Source organism: Diaphorina citri, unplaced genomic scaffold (assembly GCF_000475195.1).
Source record: "Diaphorina citri unplaced genomic scaffold, Diaci psyllid genome assembly version 1.1 scaffold404, whole genome shotgun sequence".
Taxonomy (NCBI): domain Eukaryota; kingdom Metazoa; phylum Arthropoda; class Insecta; order Hemiptera; family Psyllidae; genus Diaphorina; species Diaphorina citri.
Genome location: NW_007377839.1, coordinates 92,453 through 106,042, shown reverse-complemented (window position 1 = coordinate 106,042; position 13,590 = coordinate 92,453). Strand labels below are relative to the sequence as shown.

Here is a 13,590-nt window from a genome sequence, read left to right as displayed (position 1 = left end):
CGTGGTACGTTACGTTGTATATGTATGGTATGTACGTATACATTTAATGAAAAGTTAAAAAGTATTCACGACCGTTTGCGTGAGAAATTTTTGTGATGTATACACTGTATCAATTTGGTAAAAATCGGATCACCCAATTCCGGATTATTAACCAAATAATGTGGCTTTAACCCTATTTCGTGGGAAAATTTTGAAAAGGTTGTGAACAATATCTCAGAACGGGTTTGTCGTAGAAGATGAAATTTGGTATGTATTCGAGTATTGTCCAAGGACCGACTGTCAATTTGGTAAAATCGATGGCCATCCTAATGTTATCCAAATCATTGGTTGCTAACTATATTTCGTACGTAAGAGACATCGAAAACATTTGGTCATTTCGGATGTGAACTATTCCTAAGTCAATGTGAATTTTCGAATCAATGTGCTTACTTTTAGTACTGTCTGACTTAACGGGTTGAGAAGTGCGGGTTCGATCTACGCTGTGTCGACAATATTTCTCTCACATCGTGAACCGTTACAAATAAGCAAGTGAATAGTTAATCCCATGTGAATGTTTTCACCGCGGATCGAATGGTGCTATTTTAGCACTCTCTGACTTACAGTTGAGAAGTTTCGGGTTCGATACTCCCCTGTGTCAACAAATTTCCCTTTTATTTGTGAACCATTAACAAGTAAGCATGTGAATAGTTGATCCCATGGGATTTTTCACGCCGAATCGAATGGTGAAACTTTTAGAACTGTCCGACTTACAGTTGAGAAGTTTAATGTAATAGAAAGTCGTGTGATGTTCACACCAGATTTTTTCGTTTAAGGCGGTTTAATACAACATTTTCTTGTTTATAAAGGTTTAGCAAAGTGGAAGAGCAAACTGATGAAAGCATGACAAATTTAAACAAGTTAAGAACAAATTCTGATTTATAGAGGTACCTAATTTTAAAGTTAAAAAACGCGTCCCGAATTTTTTCTGGGACAAAAACGGAAATTCGGGACAAAATGCCCCAAAATTAAAAACTGAACGGGACGCCGGGACACCCCCTGAAATTCGAGACTGTCCCGGCCAATTCGGGACGTTTGGCAAGCCTAGGTATACCTACTCTAATAAGTCTAATATCATAACTATCAGTATTTGTAAATTGTCCTGATTACCGTGAACTCTCAATAATAAATAATCCAACACCCTGTATATGGAATGCCATGTTGCCACATGTTGTTGCAAAATTCAAAACCCAGAGCAGCGTGGAGTTTTGTATTCTTGTGTTCGAATTTTATCTTTCTCCTCATAACAAATACAAATCCGAGGCTTGTCGACATTTTGTTCCATTCAAAACTATTTGTCCGCTTTAGGAAATTTTGAATAGGTCTGCGGTTTTTCGGGAGGGATTTTGGACAGCCAGCAGCGGTGCTTTCACCGCTTTCAGATAAATGAATAATTTATGCAATAGGGAAATGTTGGCTTTTTTTCTGACCAAAATTGAGAGTTCCTCTCCGAAATTTACCGTTCATCTCTACCTCTACAATACAAGACTTATCTCTACAATACTCGACATCTTTTCCTACATCTCATTATTTTAGGGGTAATAGTGAGTAATGAGCCCACTTTTTTCGTTAACCTGAGAGGCCCGGGGGGATATTCCAGTGTATCCTACTGATATTGGCAGGTATTTAGCTATTGCATGCTTTACGTACTATGTAGTACCTGCTGAAAGTTTCAGGTTTCTGTGATCAGAACATGCATCATAGTTGTATTATTAGTCATAGGATGTACACACCCTCTTCAGGACAACCGTCCTATACTGAGGGTGACTGCTTTGTTACATACCTTGACTAAATATTCTACAAGTATCTTGTTAGATCTGAATGGGACCATTTCGAACTTATTTGAGATGCCTCGATTTTGTGTCAACGAGAACAGCAGAACGTCCCTTCTAAACTTCTGCTCACAGCAGATAATGTTCAAGTTTAATATGTTATAGACATGATTATCTGCAACCGATCCTATGTTAGTGTGAGGACATAGCACTTTGTCAGACCTGAAGAGGAAAACTTACATAATCCAGATTGATTCTTGATCAAGTCAAGTGCAGTGAACCCACGTACTTCGATACACAGGACGCCCTCTCCTCCTCAGCTTCTTCTTCTTTTGCTCCTCCTTCCCCTTCTCCTCCTCCTTCCCCTTCTCTTCTTCTTGTTCTCCTTCTCCTACTTTTTCTCTCTCTTTCCCTTTTTTCCATCTTCTCTTCCTTCGCCTTGCCCTTCTTCTCTTCCTTCTCCGTCAAGTGCAGTGAACCCACGTACTTCGATACACAGGACGCCCTCTCCTCCTCAGCTTCTTCTTCTCTTGCTCCTCCTTCCCCTTCTCTTCTTCTTGTTCTCCTTCTCCTACTTTTTCTCTCTCTTTCCCTTTTTTCCATCTTCTCTTCCTTCGCCTTGCCCTTCTTCTCTTCCTTCTCCCTCTTCTTCTCTTCTTCCTCCTTTTTATTCTCCTGCTTCTCCTTGTTCTTTTTATTCTTCTCCTTTTTCTTCATGGTGTTCACCTTCTCCTTTTCCTCCTGTTGTTGTTTCATTCTCCTTCTCCTCCTCCTCCTCCTCCTCCTCCTCGTACTGTTGTTTCATTATCAATTTCTGTGTGCTCTAGAGTCTCTGGTCTTCTAGTCCAGAGACCAAAGTAGACGAGTCCATGTATGATTGTATGCTGCTGTGTGATGAATTACCTGACTACCACGAAGCTTAATAATACTGGTACTCGGCTGGTTCGCGCGATACCAGTGTGGTATTTGCACTACATAAATACCTACGTATATCATCCACTCGACCATTCATCAAGCTTGTAAGCTTGAAGAACAGATTTTACTGCTACGTAAGGACATGGACAACGTGATAATGCCAGGTATACCTCTTGATAGTAAAATACTGGGTATACCTCTTGATTGCGGGGTACAAAATAGGATCCTTGGATACATGTACATGCCTATAATCTTGAGAGGAAAAAAGAAAACTATTCTCGCTTACTGTTCACCTGATGGTTGATGTACATATGTCACTACAATATGTGACATCCCTCATCCAAACTGAAACGCTAATGTGTAGAAAATTATTCCATTGCGAATTTTTCTACCCTGGAGTACACATGTGAGAAGTAGATTAGATATCTACTGTATCACATTTATTGACGGATTCTTCCGTTTTACGAGAAAAATCAGCCACGTATCTAAGCCTGTATGACTTCAGTTCTGTTGTTTTGGCGTACCTACATGTATTGTTGAACTGGTTTGGGTGATATTTGAGCATACCTTCAATAAAAATAAACCCTTACCTTTGCATGAGCTTTCAAAGACTTACGAGTACACACACACACGCACACACACACACACACACACACACACACACACACACACACACACGTTCAAAGTGTGGCAATTCTTGATTTAATGCGCGACTTTTGGCATTTTCCATTGGAAGTGTGACTAGACATTGCCATGATTTACTGGGACGCTGCATTGATTTGTTTGGGCACACGTTCAAAGTGTGGCAATTCTTGATTTAATGCGCGACTTTTGGCATTTTCCATTGGAAGTGTGACTAGACATTGCCATGATTTAGTGGGACGCTGCATTGATTTGTTTGGAGTATAAAATAAATGATGGATACGTTTGGAGAGAGTCGTAAATTTTATATTTATGTATTTTATGTTTATCATTTTACCATTTTATTATCATGTTTATCATTTTGCTATTTGAGAATAGTGTAATCTAAATGATGGGTGTTTGTTGGCAATTCGTGTGGCGAACACATTTTGTCAGTAGGTATCCTGGATTTTTTTTTTTATATTATCATGTTTATCATTTTGCTATTTGAGAATAGTGTAATCTAAATGATGGGTGTTTGTTGGCAATTCGTGTGGCGAACACATTTTTGTCAGTAGGTATCCTGGATTTTTTTTTATAGTTTCTCCATTTATTTACCTATCGAGTTTATTTCTTAATAGTTATTTAATACCTAATTAATATGTTAAAGTTTATATTCAATATTTATTTATTTGATAAATATCTACTAAATGACAGACACACTAAGGTGCTTTTCTCAAGTCATTATCCGGTGTGACTTCTGAAAAAAAAGGTCATGAAAGCCAATTTTGTTATATCCAGTGTGCTATAGCGTTATGTTGTTTGTTTTCTTGTTACAGCTGTGTAGGAGTGAGGAGGCACACTCCATATTTCGGACAACCTGATTACCGGGTATACGAGCTCAATAAAAGACTTCAACAGAGGACGGAGGTAAGTTCTCAATAAAAGATTTTAGGGATGAAGTTACTTTAGTTCTCTCTAAAATACTGTAGGTACAGAAGTACGAGGGTGGATCAATAAGTACCTGTGTTTGAGAAAATGGTGCAAGATACCTACATGTTTTGGTTCTATTTTTCAACTTGGTCTATTTTTAGGGCCACACACTTAACCCAGCGTCCCTGCCACATTTTTAACCCTTCCAAATAGCAGCTGCCATCAAAGTCCTCAAAATAGCGTTTTTTTGGGGTGCTCACGTCATCCTTTGAGGTGAACCGCTTTCCGCTGATCCAAATTTTCAAGTTAGAGAACAGAAAATAATCATAGGGAGTCAAGTTAGTTGAGTAGGGTGGTTGTAGCAACAATTCCTAACCAAAATGGTGGAGTTTAGCCTTGAAAATTGTTGAGGTGTGAGACGGAGCATTGTCACGGTGGAACAGCAGTTTTTTCGTTGCAAAATGGGGGGGTTTGAGCTGCACTGCTTCATCAAATCTTGTCAAAAGTTCAGTCCAGTTGTCGTTTTACCTTTTTTAAAGAAGCCCATGAGAATTATTCCATTTGAATCCCAGAAAACGGTCAGATCTGCCGGAAAATCACTTTTTCGGCCGATTTGACTGATTTTGCCAGCTTGGGGCAGATTCTCCAGCCGCAGTCCATTGTTTGACTCTCGTTTTGTGTCAGGGTTGTAGTGATGGATACAAAACTCATCCACGGTCACAACTCAATGCAAAAATTCACTTGGATTGCGTTTCCATAGGTCTAGACAAGCCTTTGAACAAGTCACTTGCTGTCAGTCGCGGCACCCATTGTGACAGTCGCGGCAGCCATTGCGCGGATAGGTTTTTCATACCCAGAATCTAATCGGCAAATCCGCGAGCATAATCGCGAAATCCGCGAACATAATCGCCAAATCTGCGCACATAATCGGCAAATCCGCGAACATAATCGCCAAATTCGCGAACAAAATTGCCAAATCCGCGAACATAATCACGAAATCCGGGAACATAATCGTGAAATCCGCGAACAAAATCGCCAAATCCGCGACCATAATCGCGAAATCCGCGAACATAATCGCGAAATCACATAGGTACGATATGTACATAGGTACGATAGGTGATAACGAGAATCCAAGGGACCAGCTCATTTTTTTCGTTTAAGGCGGTTTAATACAACATTTTCTTGTTTATAAAGGTTTAGCAAAGTGGAAGAGCAAACTGATGAAAGCATGACAAATTTAAACAAGTTAAGAACAAATTCTGATTTATAGAGGTACCTAATTTTAAAGTTAAAAAACGCGTCCCGAATTTTTTCTGGGACAAAAACGGAAATTCGGGACAAAACGCCCCAAAATGAAAAACTGAACGGGACGCCGGGACACCCCTGAAATTCGGGACTGTCCCGGCCAATTCGGGACGTTTGGCAAGCCTAGGTATACCTACTCTAATAAGTCTAATATCATAACTATCAGTATTTGTAAATTGTCCTGATTACCGTGAACTCTCAATAATAAATAATCCAACACCCTGTATATGGAATGCCATGTTGCCACATGTTGTTGCAAAATTCAAAACCCAGAGCAGCGTGGAGTTTTGTATTCTTGTGTTCGAATTTTATCTTTCTCCTCATAACAAATACAAATCCGAGGCTTGTCGACATTTTGTTCCATTCAAAACTATTTGTCCGCTTTAGGAAATTTTGAATAGGTCTGCGGTTTTTCGGGAGGGATTTTGGACAGCCAGCAGCGGTGCTTTCACCGCTTTCAGATAAATGAATAATTTATGCAATAGGGAAATGTTGGCTTTTTTTCTGACCAAAATTGAGAGTTCCTCTCCGAAATTTACCGTTCATCTCTACCTCTACAATACAAGACTTATCTCTACAATACTCGACATCTTTTCCTACATCTCATTATTTTAGGGGTAATAGTGAGTAATGAGCCCACTTTTTTCGTTAACCTGAGAGGCCCGGGGGGATATTCCAGTGTATCCTACTGATATTGGCAGGTATTTAGCTATTGCATGCTTGTATTGAAGTAGCTAAATAGCTGGGTATGTACGATTGTACGTACTATGTAGTACCTGCTGAAAGTTTCAGGTTTCTGTGATCAGAACATGCATCATAGTATTATTAGTCATAGGATGTACACACCCTCTTCAGGACAACCGTCCTATACTGAGGGCGACTGCTTTGTTACATACCTTGACTAAATATTCTACAAATCTTCAGGACAACCGTCCTATACTGAGGGTGACTGCTTTGTTACATACCTTGACTAAATATTCTACAAGTATCTTGTTAGATCTGAATCACTAGAACTAAAAGAACTTCAGCAGAAACAAGTGGGACCATTTCGAACTTATTTGAGATGCCTCGATTTTGTGTCAACGAGAACAGCAGAACGTCCCTTCTAAACTTCTGCTCACAGCAGATAATGTTCAAGTTTAATATGTTATAGACATGATTATCTGCAACCGATCCTATATGAGTGTGAGGACATAGCGGTTTATCACTTTGTCAGAGCTGAAGAGGAAAACTTACATAATCCAGATTGATTCTTGATCAAGTCAAGTGCAGTGAACCCACGTACTTCGATACACAGGACGCCCTCTCCTCCTCAGCTTCTTCTTCTTTTGCTCCTCCTTCCCCTTCTCCTCCTCCTTCCCCTTCTCTTCTTCTTGTTCTCCTTCTCCTACTTTTTCTCTCTCTTTCCCTTTTTTCCATCTTCTCTTCCTTCGCCTTGCCCTTCTTCTCTTCCTTCTCCCTCTTCTTCCTCCTTTTTATTCTCCTGCTTCTCCTTGTTCTTTTTATTCTTCTCCTTTTTCTTCATGGTGTTCACCTTCTCCTTTTCCTCCTGTTGTTGTTTCATTCTCCTTCTCCTCCTCCTCCTCCTCCTCCTCCTCGTACTGTTGTTTCATTATCAATTTCTGTGTGCTCTAGAGTCTCTGGTCTTCTAGTCCAGAGACCAAAGTAGACGAGTCCATGTATGATTGTATGCTGCTGTGTGATGAATTACCTGACTACCACGAAGCTTAATAATACTGGTACTCGGCTGGTTCGCGCGATACCAGTGTGGTATTTGCACTACATAAATACCTACGTATATCATCCACTCGACCATTCATCAAGCTTGTAAGCTTGAAGAACAGATTTTACTGCTACGTAAGGACATGGACAACGTGATAATGCCAGGTATACCTCTTGATAGTAAAATACTGGGTATACCTCTTGATTGCGGGGTACAAAATAGGATCCTTGGATACATGTACATGCCTATAATCTTGAGAGGAAAAAGGAAAACTATTCTCGCTTACTGTTCACCTGATGGTTGATGTATGTCACTACAATATGTGACATCCCTCATCCAGTCTGAAACGCTTAATAATGTGTAGAAAATTATTCAATTGCGAATTTTTCCACCCTAGAGTACACATGTGAGAAGCAGATTAGATACCTACTGTATCACATTTATTGACGGATTCTTCCGTTTTACGAAAAAAATCAGCCACGCACCTATCTAGCCTGTGTGACTTCAGTTGTTTTGGCGTACCTACATGTATTGTCGAACTGGTTTGGGTGATATTTGAGCATACCTTCAATAAAAATAAAGCCTTACCTTTGCATGAGCTTTCAAAGAGATACGAGTACACACACACACACACACACACACACACACACACACACACACACACACACACACACACACACACACACACACACACACACACACACACACACACACACACACACACACACACACACACACACACACACACACACACACACACACACACACACACACACACACACACACACACACACACACACACACACACACACACACACACACACACACACACACACACACACACACACACACACACACACACACACACACACACACACACACACACACACACACACACACACACACACACACACACACACACACACACACACACACACGTTCAAAGTGTGGCAATTCTTGATTTAATGCGCGACTTTTGGCATTTTCCATTGGAAGTGTGACTAGACATTGCCATGATTTACTGGGACGCTGCATTGATTTGTTTGGGGTATAAAATAAATGATGGATACGTTTGGAGAGAGTCGTAAATTTTATATTTATGTATTTTATGTTTATCATTTTACCATTTTATTATCATGTTTATCATTTTGCTATTTGAGAATAGTGTAATCTAAATGATGGGTGTTTGTTGGCAATTCGTGTGGCGAACACATTTTTGTCAGTAGGTATCCTGGATTTTTTTTTATAGTTTCTCCATTTATTTACCTATCGAGTTTATTTCTTAATAGTTATTTAATACCTAATTAATATGTTAAAGTTTATGTTCAATATTTATTTATTTGATAAATATCTACTAAATGACAGACACACTAAGGTGCTTTTCTCAAGTCATTATCCGGTGTGACTTCTGAAAAAAAGGTCATGAAAGCCAATTTTGTTATATCCAGTGTGCTATAGCGTTATGTTGTTTGTTTTCTTGTTACAGCTGTGTAGGAGTGAGGAGGCACACTCCATATTTCGGACAACCTGATTACCGGGTATACGAGCTCAATAAAAGACTTCAACAGAGGACGGAGGTAAGTTCTCAATAAAAGATTTTAGGGATGAAGTTACTTTAGTTCTCTCTAAAATACTGTAGGTACAGAAGTACACAGGTTCTCAAAAAAAAAAGACTTTAAAATAGGACGGGGGCATATAAGTTCACAATAAAAAATAGAAGACAACTTATAAAAGAAAGGTTCTATCAAGTCCATAATTAAGGGGAACTTGTAATGAAATTCCATTTTAAAATATCAAAATAACAAGGAATTTTAATTGTATTGAGCATAAATGCTCGTCGCAAATGTAGTTCTCCGCTTAATACACTACGCAAATTGTATGACCTAACTTGGACTCGAACCACCAACCTCCAAATTCAAATTCCACCTTACTAACCACTGAAGTTTGTTCAAAATATGGACCACATTCTCTGAAAAGCTTGTAACACCATAATGACATCAGCAATTAAGATCGGAAAGCTTTCAGGACCAACTGAGGAAACCAAAGTATAATTTTCTTACGTAACTCATGTAAATTTACTCAATTAATGTCTTGTTTCTGGTTGCAATTATTGACTAGATGCAATAAAACTGCACCTCCCTTGAGTGATGCCAGAGTATCCAGAATGCACGATCATGATCGGCCACGTTATGAATGCCTACCGATATGACTAACTGTGTGTGCATTGATACACCTGTTGCTACCTATGGTAAACCAGCGACTCTCAACCTGAAGGGGGGTATCTAACACAAACACATTTGTTTTATCACTACTTGTACTAATCTGGGATTACCTTCATCTCTTACACCGAATGCCTACCGATATGACTAACTGTGTGTGCATTGATACACCTGTTGCTACCTATGGTAAACCAGCGACTCTCAACCTGAAGGGGGGAATCTAACACAAACACATTTGTTTTATCACTACTTGTACTAATCTGGGATTACCTTCATCTCTTACACATGTGAATAGTACTACAACCAGCGACTCTCAACCTGAAGGGGGGAATCTAACACAAACACATTTGTTTTATCACTACTTGTACTAATCTGGGATTACCTTCATCTTTTACACATGTGAATAGTACTACATATGTAAGCATGTATGTATTAGGCTATAATATACAGGAAAGTACCTACATTCATATTACAGTAGAATAGAATGTACCGCGTTTATCTTGCCCGAATAGGACTGAAAAGTCCTTTTACGCCCGCAGTCTAAACAAGGTCTCGTATATTTCATGGGTTAAACATTAATGCAAAGTGCATTTTATCACCAAAAGGTGGTAGTATTGACTTGGGCCATCTTGGCCATTCAACCAAATATCCTTTAATCTGTATCAAAATGGTGCAATTTTCATTTCTTTTCTTATCCTATCTAGGTATATTAAGAAAATTAATGTAGGATAAGGAAAGTAATGTTTCAGCGTGAGGAGTGAGAAGGCCTTCTGTAGGCAACTGACCAGTGGCTAAGAAAAAGCCGTCACTAAACTCTCTTAATATCTGATTAACATTCATAGCTTTTGTGTATAATCATTATGAATTTAAAATATCTTCATTGTAGGAAGATTTAAAACAGTATGTCAACCACCGAGCATACATCATTTTCAACGTAATTCAAACACGGCAGGAAAGTACTTTGCATATTTTTAATTAAGATAGCGATACTTCCAACCTGTGCGCTGGTCATTAGAAAGGTTCGATCAAATATTTTTCGTTTAATATCGCTGTCGTAGACCAGCAAGAAGCGGCAGTTAACGATTGGAAAAATAGTAGTACTTTGAGTCTGACTTCTAAGTTAGAAGTCTTATATATGTATGTATGTAATAGGCGGCGATAGGGGGGGGCTTGGGGGGCTTAAGCCCCCCCAAAGTTATTATGTATGTATGTATGTATGTATGTATGTATGTATATAACATATTAACTAAGTGTAGGTTTCTGAAAGGAGTATGTGATAGGAAGAGAAACTTTCAAACAAAATCCTTTTCTTCAAATAAAATTGCCCCGTAAAGCCATCAGGCTAGCATTTAATTGTTAATCGGTAGGTAGTTACTCTTTTATTAGTGAGTGAGTGAGTGAGTGAACGTTATGGGAATTAATTGAATGAATACAAAGTGTGCATGATGAAAATAGTACATATCAGGCATTAACTTCTTTGATCAATTTGTGTTTATTTACTTCTTGATATTTCATACCTACATGTCCTCACATGAATTACAAGAAGTAAAATTTCCTGCAAAGAGGTATGAGGAACAGTACCAATAACGCAAGAAGCATTTGCACTACCTGGGAAATTCGCTGTGTCAGAAATATTACCCTCTCAACTCCGAATTGTTTTCTAACAAAATTCTACTACCTTGTAAAGTAGGTACCTACCTATAATTAAATGAGCCTACCAGAAGAAATACCTCTATGTATGTAGCTGTAAACATACGAGTAGCATAGCATCTTTTGTATATTTACATAACTTTTACCACGCCCACCTTCAGTATGTTTCTTTGGAGGAAAGTCGAATACATGTAAATGTACGCAAATGATAATGAAATAAATAGTGCATACTCTGATGTCTAAATTATAATTCCTCGATACTAAATAATATTGTTATTATAATAATAATCAATGTAATGGGACGTGTGCCAGGCGTACTAAAAATATCCCTTTTCTGTACTTAAAATATACGTTATACGAAAATTATTATTAGGTACAATGTACCGTATGTACGTACGATACGGTTTAGATAGAAATCTTCGAAATATTATTGTACACATTCTTGAATTGAACACATTTTCGGTTCCTCTTGTTTCAAGCAAGAAAGAGAAGAGTTTGGAATATAAATAAAAGTGGCATTAAATATGTATTCATTCGCTGACCTTGCTTTTTAAAGCGACCTTCGTGGTTAAGAGGATGATTGGGACAAAAGAAACCAGGGGCTCAAAGTTTGAAACTTTGAAAAAGTTCCTAGAAAGGTTTCTTGAATTTTGAAAAATATTTTTCTTCTCATTTAGAACCACAAGGAAGAAACCTGTAGGGATGAGTATTGTTTTTGGTACGCCAAAAACAGTGACACTTTGGATAACAGCATTACAAATAGCTCATAAATAGGCACAGCGTTTCTGAATTTTGAAAAATATTTTTCTTCTCATTTAGAACCACAAGGAAGAAACCTGTAGGGATGAGTATTGTTTTTGGTACGCCAAAAACAGCGACACTTTGGATAACAGCATTACAAATAGCTCATAAATATCCCATAGGCACAGCGTTTCTAATTATTGAATTTTGAAAAATATTTTTCTTCTCATTTAGAACCACAAGGAAGAAACCTGTAGGGATGAGTATTGTTTTTGGTACGCCAAAAACGTTTTTGGTACGCCAAAAACAGCGACACTTTGGATAACAGCATTACAAATAGCTCATAAATATCCCATAGGCACAGCGTTTCTAATAATGACGCCACAGCACAGATCGCTACTCACATACAAGTAGCTCCTCGCCTCCTCGATAAAACAGCGCGCAGCGTGCTCTCCAAACTCTTGTGCCTCGCCGAGAATTGAACCCCCGGACTCAAGTGCTTTGGTGACAATAAAGCAACCTGGCAACCTCTGTTGCTGGAGATATTTCTGCGATATTCCAAGATTCTCAGTAGAAATCGACTGGTTGTCGAACCAATTTTACGACCAGAATCCAAACCACAAACCAAATAATTTCCATACTTTGGCACACACCTATGATGATTACTTCAAATCCCATGTGTATGTGATCTGATTTGTTTACTTTCTGTCGGTGAAGTCGATCAGTCGATATCACCTAGTCTAGCCGATAAGCTTACTTGTGACTCAAAAGCAAAGGGTCCGGTCAAGACTAGGATAGAGAAGATGGTTGTATTGTCTGGTCTACACCGCTAGGAGGTTAAAGGAACTTTTTCGTTATTAAATTACTGGGGACTTAGTATTGGACATCCATTTAGATAACGATGGTTACTGCTTTATCCCATTCTACTCGACCAAATTTTTGACAAATTCTAATTGTTTTTCTTTTTTGTCATTTCAGGAGAGTGATAACCTATGGTGGGATGCGTTCTTACTGGGGACTTAGTATTGGACATCCATTTAGATAACGATGGTTACTGCTTTATCCCATTCTACTCGACCAAATTTTTGACAAATTCCAATTGTTTTTCTTTTTTGTCATTTCAGGAGAGTGATAACCTATGGTGGGATGCGTTTGCTACGGAATTTTTCGAAGATGACGCTACACTTACGCTTACCTTTTGTTTAGAAGATGGACCTAAAAGATATAGTAAGTATGTATGCGGGTGTTAATAAACATTCTTGGTTGATTAGTGGCCTAAACACAGGTCTGGTAAACAGGAGGATCATGTCTTAATGAATAATTGAAGCTAAACATTAAATGCTAAATTATATTAGGCTACTCTGTGATGAGCTATCATTATCGAATTGTCAAATAACATTGAGGACAAAATTCAATACATCAGTTAGGATTGAACCCACACTCTTCTGTTTGCAAGGTACGTTTAGAATCGAACCCGCGACCTACGTACCTTTCATGCTAACTAGGTTGGCTACGTATGGAAGAGGATTAAGAGAGTGAACTGTAACAACGGAGGTCTTATCCTCCGAAGAAGACAGAAGGAGGACAGGTTAGGACAAAGCCAGCCGTTCTGTTGAGGACAAAGTTCGCCCCCAGGCTGGAATAGAACCCGCGTGACGATAACCTTAGCAGTTAC

General features: G+C 38.7%; 1 protein-coding gene across 1 annotated transcript in view; it reads left to right on the top strand.

Annotated features, from left to right (window-relative positions):
* The window catches only part of LOC103508502 (LIM domain-binding protein 2), a 59,764-nt gene that overhangs the window by 39,911 nt on the left and 6,263 nt on the right, over positions 1 to 13,590 (top strand). The window contains exons 3-4 of the mRNA XM_026823095.1: positions 4,184 to 4,274; positions 13,040 to 13,142. Of these exons, the coding sequence (XP_026678896.1) occupies positions 4,184 to 4,274; positions 13,040 to 13,142 (194 nt within the window). The remainder of the gene's footprint in view (positions 1 to 4,183; positions 4,275 to 13,039; positions 13,143 to 13,590) is intronic.